This window comes from Trichomycterus rosablanca, chromosome 12 (assembly GCF_030014385.1).
Source record: "Trichomycterus rosablanca isolate fTriRos1 chromosome 12, fTriRos1.hap1, whole genome shotgun sequence".
In the NCBI taxonomy this organism is placed as follows: Eukaryota; Metazoa; Chordata; class Actinopteri; order Siluriformes; family Trichomycteridae; genus Trichomycterus; species Trichomycterus rosablanca.
The window spans coordinates 36295002-36322224 of record NC_085999.1 but is presented as its reverse complement, the minus strand read 5'-3'; the positions used below and the strand labels follow the sequence as shown (position 1 = coordinate 36322224).

Sequence of the window (27223 nt, the reverse complement as noted above, 5' to 3'; positions counted from 1 at the left end):
TGTAGATGATGTGTAGATCAGGTGTGCAGGTTCAGGTGAGTGTGTATGTGTGAGTGTTTAATGAATGAATGAATGAGTTACATGATGGGTGAAGAATTTATCCGTGAGCTGCTCAACCTTTACCTGCACCGTATCTCTCTGGAACACAACACACACTCTGAATTAGGTAACACACACCCTGTCTCACACACACACACACACACACAAACACACGGTTTAATCAAACAATTCTTAAACTGAATATTGAACCGTGTTGTGTAGTTTTTAGTGCTGTAGTGTAGTCTTTACATGCCTGAATCTCAGTGTTTGTAGACTGAATCACTCATATTTCAGGTTAAGTTTGTATTGGTGTTTATACAGATGGTGTCTTTAATTTGTAAGCAGGTTTACTTCTCAGCAAAACCTCAGTAGGACCTAAACTTGAAGAACCAAACATAAATAATGTCTAATTTATTCAAGAGTTTTGTTTTTTTAGCTGAATCTAAAAAGTTTCCTGTCCACATTTATACACAAATTATCTGCTCTTTTGGAAGGTCAAACAAATGTATGAAGCCACTTTGTTTATATTTCTATTAGCTGTTAGTTTGAGTTGGATATTCTTCTATCTGATGATTTATGACGGTGTTAATCTAATTATATTTATTAGTAAAAACTATGTTGATATTGCAAATGTCTGCACAACAAGGTCTGAAGTTTCTTTGCTTGTGTCTCATTTCTGCTCGGTTAATATTTTGATCTGCGTTTATTTCTGCTTCATCACGGTTTCATTTCTGGCTTTAATGTCCCCGTTTGCAGTCGGTGCACGAAGCAGCAATGTCTGTAAATCAGCAGCAGATTTTATCAGAGACATTTTCCACCATCTGAACCAAAGTCATTTCAGAAGCAGATTAAATATCAGACCCTTCAAAACTGAAGAGTTACACTGTGAAATATGTGTGATTGTGAAATATGTATGAGTGATTTGTTACTAATGTGCATATGGAGTGTGGTTTGGGACACATCCACCTTACTGATAGTGTTTTATTTAAATAGGGAATGGGGTTTGGAACACATTAGTGATAGTGTTTTAGTTTTGTAAAGAGTGTGGTTTGGGACACATTCACCTTACTGATAGTGTTTCATTTATATAGTGAATATGATTTGGGACACACATTACTGATAGTGTTTTGTTTATATGATAAGTTTGGTTTGGGACATGTCCACGTTAATATACATTAGTGTTTTGTTGATATAATTAATATGGAGAGTGGTTGGGGACACGACCACCTTACTGATAGTGTTTAATTTATATAATGAGTGTGGTTTGGTACACGTCCACCTTACTGATAGTGTTTTGTTTATACGTATAATGAGTGTGGTTTGGTACACATCCACCTTACTAATAGTGTTTTATTGATATAAAAAATCTAGAGTGTGGTTTGGGACACGTCCACCTTACTAAACATTAGTGTTTTGTTGCTATAATTAATATGAAGTGTGGTTTGGGAAACGACCACCTTATTGATAGTGTTTTGTTTATGCAGTGAATGTGGTTTGGAGCACACATTACTGATAGTGTTTTATTTATATAATGAGTGTGGTTTGGTACACATCCACCTTACTGATGGTGTTTTGTTGATGTAGTAAATCTATAGTGTGTTTTGGGACACGTCCACATTACTAAACATTAGTGTTTTGTTGCTGTACTTAATATAATTTGGCACACGTCCACCTTACTGATAGTGTTTTGTTGCTTAATTAATATGGAGTGTGGTTGGGAACACGACCACCGTACTGATAGTGTTTTGTTGATTATAGTAAAAATAGAGTGTGGTTTGAGACACGTCCACGTTACTAAACATTAGTGTTTTGTTGCTATAATTAATATGAAGTGTAATTTGGTTTATTGGTTTGGGAACCAACCACATACTGATAATGTTTTGTTGATATAGAAGTGTGGTCTGGGACACAACCACCGTAGTGATAGTGTTTTGTTCATATAGTGAGTGTGGTTTGGGAACCGTCCACATACTGATAATGTTTTGTTGATATGATAAATATTGAGTGTGGTTTGGGACACATCCACTTTGTTGATAGCGTTTTGTTGATATAGTAAATAGGTAGTGCAGTTTGGGACACATTAATATTACTAATAGTGTTTTGTTACTATAGTAAATATGTAGTGTGGTTTGGGACACGTTCATATTACTAGTATTTTGTTACTAATATGAATATAGAGTGTGAATAGGATTTTACACTATAACAACATCTAACACCTGGTTTAAACATTGCAGACAACAGTCATGACACCCAAGTGTATGTCATAAAGCTCGTCTATGTAGCTGATATAGCAAAAAAAATCAAATAACTCACTATAACCGCTTATTCTTCATGATAACAGTAAATTGTAAACAGGACAACGTCACATTTTTTCATTTTCTCTGAACCTCACTGACTTCCGTTTCTCCTCAGAGTTTATTGAGATTGTAAGAAACTTCGAGCTGGTCAGGAAGAAATGGCTCCAAGCAGAAGTGGAACTAAAGAAATACAAAGAGCTGCTGGTGAAATCGGACGTGACTCGAGCCGCTCTGGAGGTCAAACTGAAACACGCCCGAAATCAGGTGGACGTGGAGATCAAGAAGCGTCACAAAGCTGAAGCCGACTATCAGCACCTGGTAGTACAGCTGACACGAAACCTATGCACTTATACTGCCATGGAACCAAGGGTTCCTCAGGGTTCCTGGTTAATGAACTGCTTGTTAGATTATTGTATACTTAGAGAACACGGATTAATTATCTTGATTTTTATTTTATTTTTTCCTAGAACTGTTTTAGAGAAGATTCAAGACTTTTCTTAGACGGCTTTTCACATGATTTTGGAGTGTGTGTGTGTGTGTGGGGGGGGGGGGGGGGGGGGGGTGTATATGATGAAATATTCCAATTTATTTAAAAGTTGTTCAATGGGGTTGAGTTCTTTCACACCAAAGATCCTGTCAAAAGGCCCCGTGATGAATTGATGACCTGCCTGTGATGCACTGCGCCCTGTGCTTCCAGGGAAACTGGACTCACTGAGACCCTGACTAAGAGTCAGTGGCTGAAAAACATGAAAATAAAATTGAAAAAACATAATAATAATAAGAAGAAAAATAATCATTATAATTATGATTATTGGTGCAGGAGCGTCAGATGCTGCTGATGACGGATATTCTTGCTCATGATGGGAAATCGAACGTCGGCCTTAATGATGAACAGAGATCCATACTGGCCAGCTTCCACCACAGAGGAGCTAACATTACACAGCACAGGAGACAACGGTACACACACACTTACACACACAGCACAGGAATCAACTATACTCGCACATAGAAGGACACACACACACACTTACACACACAGCACAGGAATCAACTATACTCGCACATAGAGGGACACACACCTACAAACAGATACTGAAGAGCTAACATTACACAGCACAGGAGACCACACACACACACACACACACACTTAGAGCACAGGAAACAACTATACTCGCACATAGAGGGACATGCACACACACACACACACCTACAAACAGATACTGAAGAGCTATCATTACACTGCACAGGGGCCAACAGCACACACAAACACCTACAACACAGGAAACAACTATACTTCCACATAGAGGGACACACACACACATCTACAAACAGATACTGAAGAGCTAACATTACACAGCACAGGAGACAACGATACAAACACACACCTACAAACAGGAAACAACTATATATTCCCACATAGAGGGACATACACACTTACACACACCTGCAAACAGATACTGAAGAGCTAACATTACACTGCACAGGAGACAACGACACACACACACACACACTTAGAGCACAGGAAACAACTATACTCGCACATAGAGGGACACACACACACACACACACACACACCTACAAACAGATACTGAAGAGTTAACTTTACACTGCACAGGGGCCAACAAGACACACACACACACTCTCTTAGTATTTGAGTTATAGTAAAGATTTAGATTGCCCTCTAATGGCCAAAAGGAAGAACACAGAACACCCCCAATGCTCCTTCTTGTTTATTTATGAAATGGCACCTGGAGGTAGTGTGGCTTGAACCGGTGACCTACTGATCATTAGTTCAGTACCTTAACCACTAAGCTTCCACTACACTTGTGCAGGCATGGGGCATTACAGGATAGATGAAGCTCCTGAAGGTGAATAACTGATTATATAAAATAACTGTAACATTTGTGGCATTTAGTAAAGACAAACTTTGTAAGTTGTTTTTTTAAGTCAGATAAAAAACAGCCCCTTCAGCTGTAAATCAATATCTGTAAATTAAAAATGTCATTAAAAGCTCGTCTGTTCACTCTGACCTTCCTGTTATCTGATCATGATGAATCTCTGACAGGTTATCGGTGATCGATGAATCGTCTTTCCTCTCTCACTCCGACATCAGCTACGACAGAACCGATGATGATCTGGTACATCTGTTCATAAAGATCTACAGTTAAAGTACAGAAATATTTACCCCCCTCATCCTGCAGAGCTGGATTTATCTTTTTTGAATGATGCAGCAAATAAAGAAAGAAAATAAATGATGTAGGATTTTAGAGTTGCAGAATATTTTGTTCATACTGCCATGCATAATATTGCTGATCTTTATGTCCTACAGACTAGCAGTAGCTGATCTTAAAACCTACCGATAGTCTGTAGGACCACCGGAATGGTTCCAAATGGTTTCAACTAGGGATGTAATGATACACTCTACCCACGAAGCGATACAATTCATGATACTGGGTTCACAGTTTCTAAACTGAAATTGAAGACAAATTATGACAAAGTTTCCTTTTATTATTTATTTTAAAGAAAAATAAAATACTGTATTTGTGATGATCTTTTATTTATCTAAATAAGGAACGCCCTTTTATTTCTGAGGTAGGTACAAACTATGCAAAACAATTTTAAATTAAGCCAAATTTTGCTGCAAAACCCTGAATTCGGCAAGCAGGCGTATAGTTCCAGTGACGTCAACCAGGTGAGGTGAATAGCACCAGTGCCCTCTGTTGTTTACAGTAAAAAAAACTGTGGATCTAAGGATCAACACTTGACAAGGACTACAAACTGAAATATGAGAATTACCAACCTTTTCTGCCCTGAATTTAACCACTGTGGGAACGCGGTGTTAAACATCTAAATAAATAAATAAATGATCCCAAGAAGCTTACCAAAATTGTTTATTGGAGATTGTCAAGACACAAAGATGTTCCACCAAGTACTAAGGATTGAATTATAAAGGTGGTTGAATAATAGTGCTCATGGAAACTTGTCAAGAGAACTCGAAATGATTTGGACTGATGCTCACAAAACTACTGGTAAGTATCTTAAATGTTCTTTGTCTGTTTACTGCATCATCATCATTATAAATTAGTAAGGGCGGTGAATATTTCTCCTTGCAAATGCATGCTTATTTCACATACCTTTTAAATGTTAGAATATTGATCTAACAGATTGGCTTGTGTTTGTAGGATCTGGATGGAGTTTCTGTTGTGAAACCTCTGAAGTCGAGACCTCGAGAGAAACGAGTGAGTCTACACTGCTGTACTTTTTTCATTCACACTATACAGGAGAACTTATGCTGTACTGTATTGATATTTTAATACCAGTACATTTGTATGTGAATTTCACCATATGGCCAAAAGTATGTGGGTGCCTGACCATGAGCTTGCTTCACATTTCCTTCCAAAACCATGGGTAGAGCGCATTTTTTGGAGTATGTCTATAAAGGTTTGTGTTGTCAGGCACTGATGTTGGAAAAGAAAGAATTGAAAAGTCTAGCTCCCAATCAGTTCTCTAGACTGTCCCATAAAATAGATGGATTTAACTTATTTATTGGTATGGTAGGACTGGATGGATGGATGGATGAATGGATGGTTGAATTTATGGGATTGGATGGATAGGAGGGATGGATGGATTGGGATGGATTGTTTATTATTTTTTGGAATGGTTGGACTGGATAGATGGATGGATGGATGGATGGATAGGATTGGATGGATGGGATTGGATGGATGGATGGATAGGATTGGATAGATGGATGGATGGATGGATGGATGGATGGATGGATATGAACTTCAAAAAAGAGCCCTCCCGAAAAAGCATATTATTGATTTTATACACGTATTAGCAATGGGTGTGGCTGAAACCCCTAAACTCAATGTGATTTTTTTTTAAATAAATGTATTTTCACCTACTGTACCTTTGGTCATATGTAGTATTAGTTTATGAATGCTTTGCTCATATTTTGGTTTATTTCTTAATCTTGTTAGCGTTCCTCAATGGGACCAGTTGTTGGTCTGCCCATTCAGAAACGTGGTCGACTCAGTGGACGCTCTGGAGATCTGCTCACCTCACGCCAAGCTGAGAAGGTCTGTGTGTTAATAAAACAGATTTGAGACTCAGCATTATTAAGTTTCTTATTCTGCTTCAAATGTGCATGGATTTGAGAAACATACAAAAATATAATCAGTGTTATTAGTCGAGGGTTCTGACGTCTCAGGTCTTGAGACCCAAATGTGTCAAAACAAAAGGCACAACTGGCTGCTTGAAATTGTAAGCAGTCTTATACACTAGGTCACCAACTAGGTTATCTTGAGTCTCAGCAGTGCTACCAACCTGGCCAGGCACTCAACAGACACAACTGGGCATGTCTAAGAGAGGTTGGTGAGATGGGTTGCTCATTTTTTTTAGTAGATCTAGGTCTGTAATATACAGTATAAGTGTATGATTTGCACTCCTCATGCTTGGCTTAACTAAATTACTTGAATGATGTTTGTGTTTAGGAAGTTGAAGCGACCGTGGTTACAGCATCGGTCACCACCCCAGATACCGGAGGTCAGATCCACATGGTTATTGATATTACACAGGAAGCACCAGAGCCAATCAGATCCCGAGCCGATCTGCTCCCGTCTGTGAACGGTGAGTCTCGGGGTGTGTTCTACACTCCTTGTTTCTACACTCACTGTCCATTTTATCAGCTCCACAATATAGAAGCATTTTGCAGTTCTACAATTACTGATTGTAGTCCATCTATTTCTCTACATACCTTTTTAACCTGCTTTCACCCTGTTCTTCAATGGTCAGGACCACCACAGAGCAGGTATTATTTAGGTGGTGGATCATTCTCAGCACTGCAGTGACACTGACATGGTGGTGGTGTGTTAGTGTGTGTTGTGCTGGTATGAGTGGATCAGACACAGCAGCGCTGCTGGAGTTTTTAAACACCGCGTCCACTCACTGTCCACTCTATTAGACACTCCTACCTAGTTGGTCCACCTTGTAGATGTAAAGTCAGAGACGATCGCTCATCTATTGCTGCTGTTTGAGTTGGTCATCTTCTAGACCTTCATCAGTGGGCACAGGACGCTGCCCACGGGGCGCTGTTGGCTGGATATATGTTTGGTTGGTGGACTATTCTCAGTCCAGCAGTGACAGTGAGGTGTTTAAAAACTCCATCAGCGCTGCTGTGTCTGATCCACTTATACCAGCACAACACACACTAACACACCACCACCAGTGTGTCACTGCAGTGCTAAAAATGATCCACCACCCAAATAATACCTGCTCTGTGGTGGTCCTGTAAGGGTCCTGACCATTGAAGAACGGTGAAAGATGGACTACAGTCAGTAATTGTAGAACTACAAAGTGCTTCTATATGGTAAGTGGAGCTGATAAAATGGACAGTGAGTGTAGAAACAAGAAGGTGGTCATAATGTTATGCCTGATCGGTGTATACCATGACCTGCGTTCCAATAATTTAATACTGAGTAGAAAAGGAACCATTGTAGAGATCATCAAAATCGCATCCATTACAAGTGAGGCTAGCAGGTAAGGTACTGGACTAGTAATCAGAAGTCGCTGGTTCAATCCCCACTTCTGCCAGGTTGCCACTGTTGGGCCCTTGAGCAAGGCCCTTAACCCTCAATTGCTTAGACAATATAATGTCACAGTACTGTAAGTCGCGTTTGGAGAAAAGTGTCTGCTAAATGCTGACAATGTAAAAGTATGTAAACTTGTATATTGTGTATGGTGTGTGTTACAGAGCAGACATCAGTGTGGGTCTCTTCTGAAACCACCGAAGCTGAGATACCATCACTGATGGAGGAGACGAGGGTGGAACCCACAGTTCCTCAAATCTTCACTCCTCCTGTGGATACGAACGTCCAGCATGTCTTTCTGGCTAAAACTGTATGTACCTCATGAACGTTCATCTCAAAACATCCTTCTTTACCCATAAATTTGGACATTTCCACCACGTTCAATTGTCTTGTTCATGAATTTGGTTTAATTTATCTGTGGAACGGTGGCTCGGTGGGTAGCACTGTCGCCTCACAGCAAGAAGGTCCTGAGTTCGATTCCCAGATGGAGCAGTCTGGGTGCTTTCTGTATGGAGTTTGCATGTTCTTCCCATGTCTGTGTGGGTTTCCTTTGGGAGCTCCGGTTTCCTCCCACAGTCCAAAGATGTGCAAGTGAGGTGAACTGGAGATTCAAAATTGTCCATGACTGTGTTTGACATTAAACTTGAACTGATGAATCTTGGGTAACCAGTTACAATCCTAATAAATAAATCAAAAGATTATGGGTGTCATCACAAGCACAATTGGCCATGTGTGATGTGGGAGGATCGGACGTGGGTCTCTTCAAGCTGCCGCTGCAATATTCGATGCGAAGTTGAAACCCCACCCAGCCCCTCCTTCCCAAACACAGCCAAATGTGCCTGTTGAGTGCCCTGCCAGAGTCAGGCCTTGGCAGCTAGTATATGAGAGCTTCGCACCACCCGAGTCCCCAAGAGTTTTGTAATTATTATAAAAGAATGAAGCCAGGAAACCTGGATATTTGTATATTTCATCTGCCAGAAATATTGTCCCAGTGCAAGGGGCTTGTTATGAGGCAACAAAATGATCTAATGTAACATGCAAGCATTTTATATAGACTGTAGTAGAATCGAGTGTACTGTATGCTGATGGTGACTCTGGATTCTGACACCAGGTGATCCGTCCTGAGACGTGCACCCCCTGTGGAAAGCGGATCCGTTTTGGAAAGATGGCGGTGAAGTGCAGGGACTGCCGTGCCGTTGCTCATCCTGAGTGTAAACACCTGTGTGTGGAGAAATGTTCATCCAGTACACACGGACCAGTTCAACCCAACCACGTAATGATGGATTTTAATTATTTATTTGGATGGATGGATGGATTAGATGGATGGATTAGATGGATGGATTGGATGGATGGATGGATGGATGGATGGACGGGGGATGGATGGATGGACGTATGGACGGATGATGGATTTATGGGATGGATGGATGGATGGACTGGATCCATTGTAGATAAATAACTAAAGAATGGGTTGGTTGTGCGGATGGATGGATGGATGGATGGATGGATGGATTTGATCTATTGTAAATAAATAACTGAAAAATAGGTTGGCTGTGTGGGTGGATGGATGGATGGATGGACTGGATCCATTGTAGATAAATAACTAAAGAATGGGTTGGTTGTGCATATGGATGGATGGATGGGATGGGATGGGATGGGAGTGGATGGATGGATGGATGGATGGGAGTGGAATGGATGGAGGGATGGGATGGGAGTGGAGTGGAGTGGAGTGGAGTGGATGGGAGTGGATGGATGGATGGATGGATGGATGGGATGGGATGGGATGGGATGGGATGGGATGGGATGGGAGTGGATGGATGGATGGATGAGTGGAGTGGAGTGGAGTGGATGGATGGATGGATGGATGGATGGATGGATGGATGGATGGATGGATGGATGGATGGGATGGGAGTGGATGGATGGATGGATGGATTGGATTGGATTGGATTCATTGGATAGATGATTATTTACTGATAAATTGATAAGCTCCACCCACAATACATAAACGTTGTAGGTAAACAATTACTGTCTGTAGCTCATCTGTTGCTCTGTAGACTTTGTCATTTACTCCTTCCACAGCTTTACCATCGATGTTATAAAATAATAAATGAATGTGTGTACCAAACAGGTGTTCCTAATAAAGTGCTCAGCGAGTGTAGCTAGATGCTGAGTAAGATTGATGTTTCTGGTTGTTTTTAGGACACGTTGGAGAGTTTCGCTCCCTCCGCTCAGCTCAGGATCCCATCTGTGATCACGGAGTGTGTCAAAGAGATCGAGAGACGTGGCCTGGAGGAGGTAAACCACCACTTATTCATCATCGGTCCTCATCAGTAAGATAGTGCTGATATCATCTCATCTTCAGACTTCAGATCATCTGTTTTCATTATCATTGCAAGGATGGTACAGCTGGTAGCAGTGGTGTCACTTCAGCATGGGTCAGTGTGCATGCAAGGAATGCAAAGAGGAGAAGGATTGAGGTTGTGGTTGCTCATTCAAGGGTGAATTAGGACTGTCTATGAAGCCACACTGTTGGAGTGCATATCATTACAGATGTTATCTTTGGTTTTGTGTAGTACTCCTGAGTCCATGAGGTTTTATCACAGTAACTTGATGGTTTCTCATGCAAGGACTTGAGTCACACACATGCAACAGTGGTTTCTAGCCTTGCCATAAACTGATTAAAGTTCCTTAAATCTTTTCACTAAATTATGCACAGTAGATGGTAAAAGACCTAAATTATTAAAATTTTGCATTTTATTTGTTTTTGTAAGTTAAATAAAGACGTCCCAACTGGGGTTTGTTTTTTGCATGGTTGTCCTACTGTGTAATTACATCTCTCTCTCTCTCTCTCTCTCTCTCTCTCTCTCTCTCTCTCTATCTATCTGTCTATCTGTCTATCTGTCTATCTGTGTGTGTGTGTAGAAGGGTCTGTACCGTGTTCCAGGAGGTGAACGGATGGTGAAGGAGTTGAGGGAACGTTATCTCACTGCTAAAGGCCCTCTGATGCTTTATAAAGTGGGTGAAATCCATGTGGTGTGTGGACTTCTCAAAGACTTCCTGAGGAAACTCCGAGAACCCCTTGTCACCTTCAGACTTCACAAAACATTCATGGAGGCTGCAGGTAACATCTACATGGCAATATTTTATTAAATCTAAATTACACTCATGTACTTTATAAAGCTGTGTTTTTCCCAATTTCCCATCCAGCCTTCCCTTCCTCAGGCACAATCAACTGTGTCAGCTGGGTGCTCTATCATAAACACTAAGCAGAAATCCACCCTAGACAGGGTGTTAATCCATCTCAGAGCATCACATATTCCCATACTCGTCTATATCTAGGGCCATTTAGAGCAGCCAATCCCTCCTATGCATGTTTATGAAAGGAAGCCAGCGTAGCTAGAGGAGACCCAAACAATTAATATGATTAATTTAGGACATGCCAGCGGTTCTGTGGAGGCTTAGTAAAATGGTTGAAGAGGCCTATTTAAAAAGTTGTCTTGTTTTTTCCACGGGGCAGTATTTGTGTTACTCTTGTTTATCAGCTCTGTTTTGTGTCTTCTGCATCCTCAGGCTGAAGGTTTTTAATTATAAATGAAGACGATGACTGACTTCCAGAATAATGTTGTGTAATTTTCTTTTCTGTCTAATGAAAAAAGGATGTAAATGAGGGTCGAAGGTTTTACGCCGGTGTTTCTGTGCTCTGTCTTTGTATCACTTGAGGCGTAAACGTGAAGTCGGAGCCGAACGGATGAGTCTGATGTTTGTGGTTTATTGTATTTCAGTCACATTTCGAGCAGCGTGGACTTTCATGATTTAATGCTTTAACGTTTTTCCATTTAACCCCCAAACTTGGTGCCTTAAGTTTTAGTGAACAACAGCGCAAACAACGTTTTTTATATATATTTTTTTGGTTTATGCATTTTCTCCTGACTTTTTAGCGCGTCCAATTGGCCGATTGTGTCATTCTTTCTCTCCACTAATGCCGGCCCCGGCTCTGATTTGAGGAGAACGAAGCTAACCTGCGCCCCCTCCGACATGTGGGCAGCAGCCGTATGCATTTCGTCACCTACACTAGATGAGATCAGCTGCGGATCAGCTCTGTGTACGGAGAGACTCACCCTGACAGCACTCTTTTCCCTGCCTGTGCAGGCGCCATCAACCAGCCATCAGAGGTCGTTGTTGCATCAGTTATAAGAGAGTCCCTATCCGGCTTAATGCCCTGCCCCTATATGAACAACAGGCCAATCGTTGTTCATGTGGCTGCTCAGCCCAGTCGGCAGGCAGAGCCGAAATTCGATACAATGTATTTGAGATCCCAGCTCTGGTTCCAGCGTGTGTTTTTGCTTTTATGATTCTTGAGATGTGTGTAGAAGTCATTTGGGGTCCACCTGTCACAGTCTGGCTTGATTTGACATGGTTTGGAAAGGCACACCTTGATCTATAAGGCTGCACAATTTTATTGACAGCATTAACAGGGTATCTGGTGATAACTGAGGGACGGATGAATGCAGACAAATACAAAAACAGAAATACAGACAGAAAATATCCTCCAAAACACACACAAATGACACTTCGTGACTCTTAAATCTCGGTCCTCTGACCCACTCCTTCCCTTGTCAGAGGAAAAAAAAACAGCATAGTTTACCTTGTTCTCTTAAGGAAATAGTTCAGCCCTAGAAATGCAACTAGCAAACAGCACAGAGGTTTATCACCTAAACAAAATGGCTCATTTTTAAGCGAAATAAAAATCCCCATTACAAATTATAACATCATTATATAAGCTCTGTGTGCATGACACTGCACCCATGTCCCCACAGCCTCTCATTTAGAGGGAAGATATGATTGGTCAGTTTTGTTCCGGTGCTGGGAATCCTGACTGCGTTGCAGTAGGGTATATTTGCCTGCTCTATGGCTTTTCTGACCCGTGCGCAGTCCCTCGAACCCCTTCTTTTTTGCCCATGCTTTGGTGGATTCACACATGAGGCTCATCCACTTCTACACAGGCACCTCGGGCTGCTAACCAGGGTCCTTACACAGCATTTGAAGACCCCACCTTACGTAGTCTGGTCTTTTCCTACCCAGCAGACTCGATGGCCAATGTTGTCTGCTGTGCTTGCTAGATGGCGCCCAGCTGACCGGTAGCAGAGCCGAGATTTGAACCGGGGTGTTCAGAATCTCAGTGCTGGTATGCTATCCCACTGTGCCACCTGGGCGATTGGCTGATTGGTCAGTCATTTGAAACTGTCATCTGGTGTCTTGCTGAATTGCTATTGCTCAACCCTCTGTACATTTATAGCTGGACCACCAATCACCAACATTCTTTCTAGCAAGATCAGAGCAAAATTCTGATAGGGAGACAAAAGGGGCTTCTTTAAGTTAACCCTTTACATTCCGATACAAATTGAATAGTATGAATTATTTATTTGCTTAGATTTGTCCGGTAAAAAAAAGTGTTTGCCGGCTTCACAAGCATTTTACTGATGTGCCTTGTACAGAACTGGAAGATGACGATAACAGCTCAGCAATAATGTATCAGGCAATCGGAGAGCTTCCCCAGCTGAACCGAGAGACTCTTGCTTTCCTCATACTGCATCTACAGAGGTGAACCAAACACACTTACTCACATCACTTTAGAAATCATACAGCCATACACTTGATCTTTATGTGTTCATTATGGAACATTATTATATACATCAAAATTAAACATCTCATCACATACATGCAATAGAAAACTAACATCTGGATGCATTTTTGTAGAGTTACTCAGAGTCCTAAGTGTCAGATGAATGAGAATAACCTGGCTCGTATTTTTGGACCCACCATTGTCGGGCATGGCATGGCAGAGCCGTGTCCCCTCACCATCATGAAAGATACCAACACACAACCCAAAGTTAGTGCTTCACTCAGTCACTTACAATGATGGATAGCTCCATGCATGCAACTTTCTAAATGACTATTTGAACCCCTACTGTGCTGCAGGTGATGTTACGACTCTTCTCCTTCCCTGCTAATTACTGGAAAAGTCTCCTAAGTTCAAAAAAAGAACAACACAGCTCAAACACTTGTACCCAACCTAAGAGAGATGAGCTCATCTCATCTGTGATCCAGTCCAGCATCAGCAGCACAAATGCAACCACTGACCGAGGTACACACATATGTGCTGTTGTAGGTTAAATAGACAGGAATTAATCGCTCAATAAGCAGGTCTGAACTGTTGGACAGGTATTAATCGCTGTAGGCTGAACGGTGGGGCTAAAATGCTGTAGGCAGAATAAGCCTGGGACTCCTGTAGGCATAACAGGCTAGGAATAAACCTCTAAAGATTAAACTGGGGGGAATAAACTGCTGTAGGATGAATTGGTGAAAAGATACAGCTAAACTAAGACAGGAATAAATTATCTGAAAGAGCGTCGATAATTCACAGGCCGGGTGTAAATGGACAGGATAGTGCTGTAGGCTGAATGGGTGGGGATTTAATTCTGTAGGCTGAGACGTAAGTGCAAATAGTTTCTTTAAATCGTCCATACAAACTTTTTAGCAATTTAACAGCCATGCCAAGTTCAGATTTTTATATTGTGGACCTTTTAAATCCTTTATTATTTGGGTGTGTTTGTCGCAGACCGGATGTTTAAACCCCTCACCTCTCCTGAGCTGAGTAAATACAGCAGGACTCCAGGAGGCTCCTCTCTTAAAGGCAGGATTAAGAACCTGGGCAGTGCCTTTAACAACCCGTACGTTACATTCACACATTTATTCATGTAATTCACGTTTGCTCTGTGTAAATGTGGCTCTGTGTAAGTTTTCCAATGTAGTCGACGATTTTGGAGGGATTTGTACATATTTGTGTTCAATCTGTTCTATAGAGTTTAACTGGGCTCTGAGGGCCTTGGTCCAGTGCTCATTAGGCTAAGCATGAGAGAGCCTTCTCCAAACTGTTAACACTGTTACCAATTGGAAGCATGTGATTTATTCATTTAATATACCTGTTAGTCATGGGTGTAACTGAGCATCCAAATCGAATAATTAGGATTGTCCACTTACTTTTGGCTATATAGTATAATTCACTCATCAAATCATACAGCAAGCACTCATTCTGTTTAGGTCAGAACATACTTTGTTTAAATTCGTCCTAGTCTGTATGTGTTCGGATTCACGCATCAATAATAAAACACAGAATTTTTTTCTCTTCTAGCAGTAAACCCAAAACTGAACCTGCGAAAAAGAAGTTCTTCACTTCACCAAAGTGAAAGGAGGAGAACCTGCTCAAGTGTCTTAGCAGCTGTATGATTTTTACCTGTTCAGAATTTTCTGGTGGTTTCAGGGCAGAATGTAGTGACCCGGGTCAGTACTGTGACTGTCAGCACTTTAACATACATTATACTGAATATTGTATGACACTGTATAATATAAAGGGTTTATGTGTGTAATATAAAAAATACTAGTGAATCTATATTAAGTTTTGGAATGAATGGAATAATAAGTAAAAAATAAATGTTAACATTAATGAAATTAAATAAAGAATGAAAAGTAAAATAAATACATGGAGGGTATATTGTGTTATTTCTAAATAAAATGTTCTAAGGGTTGGGTGTATGAAGCTTTTTGTCTCTATTTGCATCTGTAATTTAGCTGCATTTTGGGCAAAATCTGTCTCATATAAACCTGGAGTATAACTTAGTCAAGGCAAATTTATTTATATAGCGCTTTTTACAATGGACATTGTCTCAAAGCAACTTTACAGAGTCCAGGACCAACAGACCAAGAAAAAAAAGTTTTCAGGTTTTGATGTTTTTACTTTGTTATTCTGGGTGATTATGTGTAGCTTAATGGTAAAAATGGTGATAATATCCATTCACCATTAAATCCAGTGTGCAGAAAGTCACAAGGTGTGACTCTTAATTCATTGTGTGTGATGGGTGTAGATTAATTGAAAAAGTCAATGAACATACATACAGGATATTATTATTATACATTTTAATTCATTCACTTTCTTATCCGATTATCCAATCAGGGTTGCAGGGGGCGTGCTGTAGCCTATCCCAGCTTTTCAAAGGGCGCAAGGCACACAGTAACACCCTGGATGGGGCGCCAGTCCATCGCAGGGCAGACACACACACACACACACACACCCTTTCACCTATAGGGCAATTCAGTGACTCCAGTTAACCTAACTGCATGTTTTTGGATTGTGGGAGGAAACCGGAGCTCCCGGAGGAAACCCACCCAGACACGGGGAGAACATGCAAACTCCGCACAGAAAGGACCCGGTGTGCCCCGCCTGGGAATCAAAGTGTATTAAATTGAAAACTATACAAAGACAATATTATTTTAACTTTATGAACTTTATGGTGTGTGTACATACACACACTATAATGTTCCAAAAGCTTATATATATATTATATGTTTATATATATACACATCAAATGTTATGCCTGCAACACATTCCAAAAAAGTTGGAACAAGTTGGAATAAATCCTGTTTAAAAAGCAGGACTTTAATTTACCTTTATTTTATTTATATACCCTGTGTATTCCTAAACAAAAGCTGTGTACTTTTCTCATCTGTATTGTCATTTTCACTTTCACAATTTACAGGAGGAATTAAATAAATAGTGAATCGTGACTAGGAGTCCATGTCACAACACTGTCAAAAATTTCACAGTCACCAGATTAACAGTTTAAGCTGCTGTCTATATACTTTTGACCCGACAGACATTTCCAAAAACCATGTAAACTTTTGACCTCAACAGTAGCTAGGTATATAGGGGATTACACACACACACACACACTAGAGTATAATTTGGTTTTTGAAGCTGCGGTTGAGATCTTTGTGTGGAAGGACGATGGAGTTGAGGATGATCACTTCAGACGGGATGGTCACGTTACATCCTGCGCAAAGAAGAAAATGAAAGTACTGAATTTCACAAATGAATACATAAATGAATGTACAGAAGAAATAAAGTTATCCAACACATGTATCACTATTGTGAAATAACAGCACTTGTCGCGGTCTGAAAAGGATTTTTTTACGACACTAGGACTCCACTGAATCACAGTGGGTGCCTTTAACACCAAAAAATTGGACTCCTGTGCAAGGTCCACAGAGTCCAATTTAACGAGTTTATTGTAGAAAAACTTTAGTGGCCTACAGAGACTTGACCTCCACCGTATTAAACACCTTTGGGATGAACTGGAACATTGACTGTGAGCCAGGCCTTCTTTCTTAACAGCAATGCCTGAGGTCAGAAATGCTCTACTGACTAAACAGGCATAAATTCCCACAGACACTCCTATACATGCGCATGATTTTGGAATGGGATGTCTAACAGGTCAGGCGTCCACATAGTGTCATAAAAATTGTATAAAATCCCACCTAGTATAGTAATGGACGGTGTTAGTTTTCCTTCTCTGAAGAGAGTCTCACTGTCCATTTTAGCGTACGGGTCGTTGGGGTTCGGGTCACTCGGGGTTCCTTCCACTCTCGCCCATCTACCGATGGTGCTGTCCCATCCAATAATGCTGTTCAGAACACAGCTGTGATCCTACACACACACACACGCACACATCAGATGTTAAAACAATCATCATAGCATCTCTACTGTGAATCATGGTGGTGGTAGCATCATGCTATATGAGGGCGCTTCTCACAGAAAGACTGATAATAACTGAAGGAGGATGCATGCATCTAAATATAGGAACATCCTGAAAACTCCCACTACAGCACAAGCAAACTCGTACTGGGGTGACGGTTCACCATCCAACATGACAGTGACCCAAAGCATAGAGCCAAAACAACAGTAAAGCTAAATCCCAGACTTAAACCCCAATAAACTTCTGTGGGAAGACCTGAAGACACCATTCAGTTCACAGACGCTCGTCATACAGTCTGACGGAGCTTAAGAGGATGTTGCCCAAGGCTTGTAGTGACGTATGCAGGAAAGTTAAATGGTAATAATAACCATTCAATATAAAGCATCAACACAAAAGTGTACAATGATCTCCTGTTTCTGCTTCTCACTTTCATCCTTTAAAACTCAACTCAAAACATACCTGTTTTCTAAATATTTTGATCTATTCCCTCCTGTATACAGTTGATAATGATTTCTTGTAAAGCAACCTTGAGCATGGAAAAGGCGCTATACAAATCGAACTTATTATTATTATTAAAAAGTGAAAGGGTTTGAATACTTTCTGAACCCACTGGTCTTATATTCCGGCTAGCGAATATCATAATTTGAAGCAAACCTAGAACACACCTGTAACGTGGCCCCGTGGAGGATGATGGACTCTCTCACTCGAACCCCGGCTCCGATCGTCACCCCCATCCCAATGGAAACGTTCGGCCCAAGCTATAAAACAAGTGTAGGATTATTAGCATTATTATTATTATTATAGGATTACTGAACTCTGAACCACTACACATGTTTAAAATAAACACGACTTACCGCTGCAGTCGGGTCAATAACGGCTGTGGGGTGGATGTAGACATTTCCTAAAAATAAAGATCATTCATTACTATCAGAGTTTTTACTTTTATTACTGTTTTATAAGAATGTGAGGGATTGGGTATTGGGACACCCCTTCCCATCAAACACAAACTTTACCATCACAGATACTGTTGGGAAAAAAAGAAACAACAACAAACAGATTAATTAGGAACTCTGACAACAAGAAACCAAACCAGACAGAAGAATCACCGATTATTTTTGGTCCTGCGTCCTTATTAGTAGCCAGTCTCTCGGGATGAGATTTATGGTACTGGTTCAGGTACAATCGACTCGCATAGATGGCTGATCTACAAACAGGGAATGTGAAAAGGATTAATTAACTTATTTATTTATTAGGATTTAAACCTCATGTTTCACACACTTTTACACACTCGCTTGTATCAGGCCAATGTACGAGGACGGATGATTTGGTGTAATTAGCACAAAATCTGGACCCCTGAGCAGTGGAAAAAGCTCATAACTGTTCAACATAGACGATCCATGTTAGTGTTGGCAGCAACTGTGAAGATCAATAATTATGAGGTAAATTCTTAGGACACGGTGCACCATATGGAGCTTGTATAAGATGTTTGGGAGATAAATGCCGGCCCTGGTCCTAATTAACTCATTGATATGCGTATAGTGTTAACCGTTTCCGTTATTTTGTCCACTCAGGTGCAGATGATGAGAACTTACCCAGCAGACTTGATCTGGCTCCAGAATCGATCGGTTTTATAGACGTAAAGTTTTTTCTGAGCCGCCAGCGCTGTGAAGATATCCTGCTCCAGTCTGATCACCTCCGCTCTCTGCTTTCCGTTGCACTGTTCATCTCTAGAAACACACAAGGTGCGGTCAGAAACCCAGACTTTAGGAATATGTATTAGCGGCTTCTAATTTATGACAGACACCATAAATGTCTGGACACATTTGTTACAAGTCCTAGTAAACAGTTGGTCCACAGGAAACTAACGTACACTCAGCGCTACTCTTTTATCCCATAGTGGGGTGTCAAAACATTTGCTTAGGATGTTATACACTGATCAGCCATAACATTAAAACCACCTCCTTGTTTCTACACTCACTGTCCATTTTATCAGCTCCACTTACCATATAGAAGCACTTTGTAGTTCTACAATTACTGACTGTAGTCCATCTGTTTCTCTGCATGCTTTGTTAGCCCCCTTTCATGCTGTTCTTCAATGGTCAGGACCCCCACAGGACCACCACAGAGCAGGTATTATTTGGGTGGTGGATCATTCTCAGCACTGCAGTGACTCTGACATGGTGGTGGTGTGTTAGTGTGTGTTGTGCTGGTACGAGTGGATCAGACACAGAAGCGCTGCTGAACTGAGAATAGTCCACCAACCAAAAATATATCCAGCCAACAGCGCCCCGTGGGCAGCGTCCTGTGACCACTGATTGACCATCTATTGCTCAAACAGCAGCATCGAGCGATCGTCTCGGACTTTACATCTACAAGGTGGAACAACAAGGTAGGAGTGTCTAATAGAGTGGACAGTGAGTGGACACGGTATTTAAAAACTCCAGCAGCGCTGCTGTGTCTGATCCACTCATACCAGCACAACACACACTAACACACCACCACCATGTCAGTGTCACTGCAGTGCTGAGAATGATCCACCACCTAAATAATACCTGCTCTGTGGTGGTCCTTTATGTTACATCTTGTAAAGCACAGTGGGACCAGATTGCTACCATTTTTATTAGTAAAGTATATTTAGTTGTGTGTTTTTTATTTTGTTACCTGGGTCGTGGTAAAAATAATTGACAACATGTCGGTCTCGCTTGAAAAAAGGGACCAAAAGTATAATCATCTGATCATGACCTTGTAGGACTATAGCAGCCTCCACTGATGTTTTGAAAAGGCCTTTCAAAAGACTCAACTTTTGTGAGGTCACTGAAGGGCCTCCGGCTCCACCAAACACCAAATTCATTAAACCAAAGCAATCATTACAAGGGGTGTCCAGATACTTTTAGCAAGATATTGTATGTACTATCACTATGAAAGTGTTGCTCAGTTGCCTACACACACTCAGCAGTGCAGAAAAGCTTCACTCTAGTTCTACTCCACACACTCCACACATCTCCAACATGACTTACCCTTCATACGCATATCTGATGACGAAGAACAGCAGAGCAAACCAACGCAGAGAGGAAAAAAGGAGGAATAAAAGAACGAATGAGGAAGGTTATGGAACTGAAACGGAGGGATAAATGAAAGGATGAATGAAGGGATGGCACACAGAGGTACAGAGATGATGTTCCACTCACAGCATCAGATCCTGCTGGTTCTTCTGGAAAACGTCTCCGATGTGCTTGAAGATCTCCGGGGTGAAGAGATAAATTCCACAGTTAATGATGTCGCTCACAAACGTGCTCGGCTTCTCCACGTAATGCAGCACCTACAGGAGAATCACACAAGAGAACCCGAATCCTGGGATTTAAACCACAAGTTAGAGACCATGTCCATGTTAGTCCAGAATTCTCAACCAGGTTTTGGATCTGTGACACCACCTTCTTGCATTAAATTGACTAATCACTGCGCTAGATGTATGATGAAGATGATGATGATGATGCCCTCCCTATACATAGTGCACCTTAATGCCACTGCCATCTACACTCACATTTCACTTAAGGAAAGGTTTGGCTGGTTTGAAGAGAAGACTATACAGAAGGACATGAAGATGCTCCAGCAGAAATATGACCTGAAATTTAATATCTAACACAGTCAGGGACAATTTTGCATCTTCAGTTCACCTCACTTGCACGTCTTTGGACTGTGGGAGGAAAACGGAGCTCCTGGAGGAAACCCACGCAGACACGGGGAGAACATGCAAATTCCACACAGAAAGGACCAGCTGGAAATGAACCCAAGACCTTCTTGCTGTGAGGCGACAGTGCTACCGACCGAGCCAATGTGCCGCCCCAAATAAGCGCCAGGAAACCAAAAAAAAAAAAAAAATAGATTGAACTCAGAACTGCAATTCTGCCAAGAAAGATCTGACCAGAGTTGGAGGTGTCTGTATATTTTTGATCCTAGAGATTTATGTCTTAATAGATCAGTCAGAAAGAAAGAACAGCTGTAACTATCATTTAAATCGTAGGACCGCCATAAAATACAGAACGTTCCTGTTAGTTTTGCGGTGTTTGTTACCTCACTGGTTTGTTCGTTCTCCACGATGCAGCCGTAGTTTAACGACTGTTTCCTGTTGGCCTGCAGACAGAAGAACAGAAGTTGAACAGAAGTTAGACAGAAGTTAGACACATGAGGGTGTGTATGGGTGTGTATGTATGGTTAAGTGTGTACAGATGTGCACCTAGATCTCTGATCCTCCCCCCCAAACCATGTCTACTTATGCACAGTCAGAAAGGAATTGGCAATGACTAAATTGGTATATGTGAACAGTAGGAACCTTTTATACACACTGATGAACCTAAGCTTTAGGACCACCCACCCAAAATGCTGTCAAAACAGATCTAACCCACCGAGACATCTAAAGAAGTCCTGTGGTATCTGGTACCAGGACCTTCAACATCTGTACGTTATGAGGTGGATTCTCTCACAGTGCACCCCAGTGCAACTCTGCCCCAGGTAAACAGTGCACATGTTTCTGACTGTTCATATAATATTGGAGAAAACAAGATTTGCCGGACCAATAGATCTTCTTCCATTGCTCCAATGTCTAGTACTGACGCCTGTGTGGCCACTGTGGGTGCTGCCCACAGTGGACAGGTGTCATCCTCATCACCAGGATTAAAATGATCTGCAGTTTGATACACAGTAGAACTTCTGTTGGTCTTCATGTTCTCTGGCTTCAATGAGTCTCAAACACACATCAACCTCTCAGCAGCTGGAGGCTCAGCCCTCCCTGGACCCCAAATGTCCCTCAGGTCTTTATGCTGCATTCAACACGTGAGCTACAAGGAACCACCATGAGCCCGACATCTAGTAGATCCCTCACCCTCAAATGTCCAGAGCTACCAAATACGTGTAGCCATTCACACCTTCAGTGGGTATTCCTAATGTTTTGTCTCATCTGTGCAGATGTACCACACACCATTGTGTACTGACCGTGGTGCCCAGGATGACGAAGCTATGAGCGTCTCCGTGCTCCTTCTGAAAGCTCAGCATGTCCTTAAGAGGAAACTCCGAGCACACATCTGCGTTCAGGACGAAAAACGCTTCAGGAGAACCAGACAGGATCTGATCTCTAAAATGATAGATCCCTCCTCCAGTTCCCAGAGCTGCATATTCCTGTAGGTATCTGATCACACAACATAGTCCAGATATAAATCACAGACATTCCAGTAGTGATGTTTACATTTACAGAAACACAGCATGTAGGTAAAACAGTCTAGGTGAATTTAGTCTTGAGTTTATCAGCCTTATATAATATAAATCTCACTCATCTCAAATCTTACCATCAAAGCCAAGCATTCACTGTGAAGTTTCTACAGGAACACTACACCACAATCCAAAAATATCATGAGAGCTGAGAAAAGCTAAGGTCGGTGTGTATGACTCCATAATCTGGCAAAAATGGGATTCATAAGAGGCTAGTAGAAGGAAAACTAGATCTATGAATTTCTATGAACTAACCCATCAAATTGGAACCTTTTGGACAACAAGGACCTTGTTTGTCTAGTTAAAAGTAAACACAGCATATCATTATACCAACTGTCAAATGTGGCAAAGAGGGTGATAGCATATGCTTTGCACCTTTATTGCTGTTAACAGGGGAACAATGAATTCCACTCTCTAGCAGAAAATTCCCCAAAAATGTCAGGTTATCTGTCCATAAGCCAAAGCTGAGGTGTAACGGGTTATGCAGTAAAACAACGGTCAAAAATGCAAAAGCAAGTTAATGTCTGAATGGCTAAAAGGTCGCAAAGTCCTCTTTGAACCTTGCTGAACTCCAGTGACCCTTACAGAGCCCTGACCTCAGCCCCACTAAACAAGTTAAGAATAAACTGGAACATTATAAAACGGATAGTTCCGGTCCTAAAATCTGATTGGCTGAGCCGCGTTCGAAGCCGTTGTAAAATAAAGCAATAAGCCACGAGAGGCCGTGCATTACTGTGATTTTAGCACGGGGATGACTTCTTTCCCCGTGCTAAAATCATAGCAGTAACGTACGGTCTCGAGTGGCTTATTGCTTTTATAAAACGGCGGTCAACATAAAATATAATAAATACAACAATGTTTAATTCATAAATGTATTTATTGTGTATAAACTTACAATAAAGCATTCTTCCGCGACGCAAAATAGTTCGATTAACAGTGTTGCTAGGCAACATGAGGGCGAAAATAACATACATTTTTTCTATTCAGTGGCGTATTAATATGGAATGATGTGAGGTGGTCATAGGTGTGCGTTTATCGGGGATTTTACAACGGCTTCGAACGCGGCTCAGCCAATCAGATTTTAGGACCGGAACTATCCGTTTCGCGTCGTGCCAAAAACGTCATCCCCGTGCTAAAATCACAGTAATGCACGGCCTCTCGTGACTTATTGCTTTATTAATTAACCGTTTCCTGACCAACATCAGTGCCCAGTCATACAAATGAATTGTGAGAAGCCTTCTCAGAAGGGTGGCTGTTGCTAAAGCTGAACATATCACATAGAGGTCACTATTTTAATACCATTTGTTTTTACATGGTATGTTTAACAAGCTCATGGCCAGGTGTCCAAATACTTTTGGCCATATAGTGTATATTGGCAAGTCTTAAGTACAGCGTGCTCACCTTATAGGTATCTTGAAATCTTGCTGTGCCGATGATAAGAATCGGTTTAGCGCCTCGTTCGGTTGGTAAAATCCAATCAGCAAGATCTCCTTCATGTTTGGGACCTGAAAACAGTCAAAGCATTTTCATTCTGAACATCCAGAACAGTTCAGGCAGAGTTTGCAAAACAAAATGTAAGCGGCTGTTCAGTTCCATTGATTTATAATCACAAACTATGTTCAATAATTATTATCACTTAGTAAAACACTGTACATTATTTATCTAGGCTTATAGACCGATCAGCCACAGGGCGGCACGGTGGCTAAGTGGGTAGTACAGTTGCCTCACAGCAAGAAGGTCCTGGGTTCGATCCCCAGGTGGAGCGGTCTGGGTCCTTTCTGTGTGGAGTTTGCATGTTCTCCCCGTGTCTGTGTGGGTTTCCTCCGGGTGCTGCGGTTTCATCCCACAGTCCAAAAACATGCAGCCAGGCTAACCGGAGACACTGAATTGTCCTATAGGTACCGAGCCGCTAGGGTGCATAAACCAGTGCATTGTAGTGCTGGTCCCAAGCCCGGGTAAATAGGGAGGGTCGTGTCAGGAAGGGCATCCGGCATAAAAACTGTGCCAAATCAATAATGCGGATCACGATGGATGGATGGATAGATAGATAGAGAGACTGATCAGCCACACCCTGCCTAATATTGTGTAGGTCCTCCTCACCACCAAACCTGAACTAAAGTGCCCATGGCCCTGCCACTGGTTGTCCTTCCTGGGACCACCTTTTATAGGTACTGCATACTGGAAACACCCCACAAAGCAGGCACCCCTACAAGACTGTATAGTTTACAGTGGACTTAGTCTCAGAGAGTCAGAGGCAAGAGAAATCCTGTTTGGCTAGAGTTCATCATCCTTTAGGGCATCCTTAGTGCATTCACTGCAGATTCCATCACATCAAGCAGTGGAAACAACGTCAAGAGAGTCAAAACCTTTTCAAAACTGAAAATAATATTGCTAAATGTAATTGCTTATAAATCCTTTAAATATTATTACTATAATTAAATAGTGTGAAGCTCTGAGAAAAGTGGACATGCTGGTGGTAAGGGGTCATGTTTTCCAGCATTCGCTAGGCACAGCATTGACTTATGTCCACTAATGTGCTCGTCTATCAGTTCTATCTCCTCCCTGCTTTTATTTCTCTCATTAATTGCGGTTATTTTGGCTGACCTTTATTTTGTAGTTTCATTCATTCTGTTTGTGACTTTTTGGTCTCATTCTTGTTCTACCTTGTTTGAGCATCTTGCATACTGGGTTCATTCTCCCTGGACTCTGTGGGGAGGCACGCCCTGCCCTGCCCTACTCCATATTAAAAATTAGTTATTTTAACTTCTGGATTAAAATTTCAACATCTGTTTAAAACAAGAGGACAGAAGGGTGCTGTGTATAGAAATACATTAAGGAAGGTTTTTTCCTGTGTTTACCTTGGCGCAGGCCTCAATGTGATGTTGCACCATGGGAACTCCTGCGACAGGAAACAGGGGTTTGGGAACCTCAAAGGACAGCGGCCGGAAACGCGTTCCTGTTGTTTATATGTAAATAAGTGATTAGTGTTACTACACCATACAGATAGAATAGAACACCTTTATATGTCATATACACTGATCAGCCATAACATTAAAACCACCTCCTTGTTTCTACACTCACTGTCCATTTCATCAGCTCCACTTACCATATAGAAGCACTTTGTAGCTCTACAATTACTGACTGTAGTCCATCTGTTTCTCTACATACCTTTTTAGCCTGCTTTCATGCTGTTCTTCAATGGTCAGGACCCCCACAGGACCACCACAGGGCAGGTATTATTTGGGTGGTGGATCATTCTCAGCACTGCAGTGACACTGACATGGTGGTGGTGTGTTAGTGTGTGTTGTGCTGGTATGAGTGGATCAGACACAGCAGCACTGATGGAGTTTTTAAACACCTCACTGTCACTGCTGGACTGAGAATAGTCTACCAACCAAAAATATCCAGCCAACAGCACCACGTGGGCAGCGTCCTGTGACCACTGATGAAATTCTAGAAGATGACCGACTCAAACAGCAGCAATAGATGAGCCATCGTCTCTGACTTTACATCTACAACTAGGTAGGAGTGTCTAATAGAGTGGACAGTGAGTGAACACGGTATTTAAAAGCTCCAGCAGTGCTGCTGTGTCTGATCCACTCATACCAGCACAACACACACTAACACACCACCACCATGTCAGTGTCACTGCAGTGCTGAGTTGGGCTGTATGGCAGAGCTGGGATTCGAACTCTTTCAGTTGATAGCCCAAAGCTCTACCCACTAGGCTACCACTGTCCCAATTACTGACTGTAGCCCATATGTTACTCTTTGTCACCCCCCTAAACCCCATTTATTAATCAATCGGGACCCATAGGAACCCCACTGACCAGGTGATATTTAAGTGTTGGAACACTGTCAGCCCTGCAATTACACTAATAATGGATGACATGGACTTTTGGACTGTAGGTTACTTAAATGTCATCCAATCTGTAATTTTATATAATATCCTTCAATAAAAACGTTTACAAACATTGAGAAATGAAGCCTGTCTGACCTGAGGTCAAATTCATGTAAACAATAAATGTTTTTACCTTTCTGCGCTCCTCCAATCAGAATCACAGCTTTCAGCATTCTGTCTGATTTACACGCTGATACAATCTAGTAATAATGATGAGTCTAATATTAGTACAGTCTCTATATTAATGACCTTATAAAATATATATTATTATTATAGAAACTGTTATATACACATATATAACACAAAGCTCCAGTCTGAGCGTGTTTATACTCTCCTAAACTTCACCCACATTTCAAAATAAAAGCCTCAAAATTACTTTTCAAAATAAAACCTTTATATTATTGTTATTATTATTAACGTCATATTTTACACACTTTTGTTACATTCATGACAGAAACTGTAGTCTCTGGACTGTGGGAGGAAACCCACGGGGAGAACATGCAAACTTCACACAGAAAGGACCCGGACTGCCCCCACCTGGGGATCGAA

The 27223-nt window shown here is 41.5% G+C and overlaps 2 protein-coding genes across 3 annotated transcripts; one reads left to right on the top strand and one right to left on the bottom strand.

Annotated features, from left to right (window-relative positions):
- The first annotated feature begins 84 nt into the window (after positions 1-84).
- On the top strand, positions 85-15445 carry si:ch1073-416j23.1 (rac GTPase-activating protein 1). The gene is made up of 16 exons (XM_063006224.1): positions 85-166; positions 2452-2654; positions 3157-3293; positions 4402-4474; positions 5519-5575; positions 6317-6415; positions 6830-6965; positions 8089-8234; positions 9036-9197; positions 10121-10216; positions 10844-11042; positions 13417-13522; positions 13679-13811; positions 13901-14066; positions 14541-14652; positions 15114-15445. Exons 1-16 carry the CDS (start codon positions 85-87, stop codon positions 15166-15168), a joined length of 1962 nt encoding a protein of 653 aa, XP_062862294.1. The 3' UTR covers positions 15169-15445.
- Positions 15446-15878: 433 nt separating this feature from the next.
- Positions 15879-26948, bottom strand: gmppaa (GDP-mannose pyrophosphorylase Aa). 2 transcript variants are annotated; one of them, XM_063005548.1, is made up of 13 exons: positions 26808-26948; positions 25632-25729; positions 24175-24278; positions 22501-22693; positions 21583-21642; positions 20700-20830; positions 20529-20543; positions 19104-19238; positions 18618-18715; positions 18366-18412; positions 18177-18269; positions 17294-17462; positions 15879-16809 (listed from the first exon to the last, which is right to left on the bottom strand). In XM_063005548.1, the coding sequence occupies exons 1-13, from the start codon at positions 26845-26847 to the stop codon at positions 16709-16711; spliced, it is 1284 nt and encodes a 427-aa protein (XP_062861618.1). In that variant the 5' UTR covers positions 26848-26948; the 3' UTR covers positions 15879-16708. The 2 variants fall into 2 exon arrangements, with proteins under 2 accessions (XP_062861618.1, XP_062861619.1); XM_063005549.1 differs by lacking the exon at positions 20529-20543 and having other exon boundaries at positions 26808-26947.
- Between the last annotated feature and the right edge of the window lie 275 nt (positions 26949-27223).

Excerpts from the sequence above, each read along its gene's own strand:
- gmppaa (XM_063005548.1), bottom strand. The coding sequence starts at position 26,847 with ATGCTGAAAGCTGTGATTCTGATTGGAGGAGCGCAGAAAG. Across the intron at positions 21,643-22,500 it reads TCGTCATCCTGGGCACCACG|GCCAACAGGAAACAGTCGTT; the intron begins GTCAGTACACAA and ends TTCTGTCTGCAG. Across the intron at positions 20,831-21,582 it reads AGAACGAACAAACCAGTGAG|GTGCTGCATTACGTGGAGAA; the intron begins GTAACAAACACC and ends ATTCTCCTGTAG.
- si:ch1073-416j23.1 (XM_063006224.1), top strand. The coding sequence starts at position 85 with ATGGGTGAAGAATTTATCCGTGAGCTGCTCAACCTTTACCTGCACCGT. Across the intron at positions 6,966-8,088 it reads TCTGCTCCCGTCTGTGAACG|AGCAGACATCAGTGTGGGTC; the intron begins GTGAGTCTCGGG and ends TGTGTGTTACAG. Across the intron at positions 9,198-10,120 it reads GACCAGTTCAACCCAACCAC|GACACGTTGGAGAGTTTCGC; the intron begins GTAATGATGGAT and ends GGTTGTTTTTAG.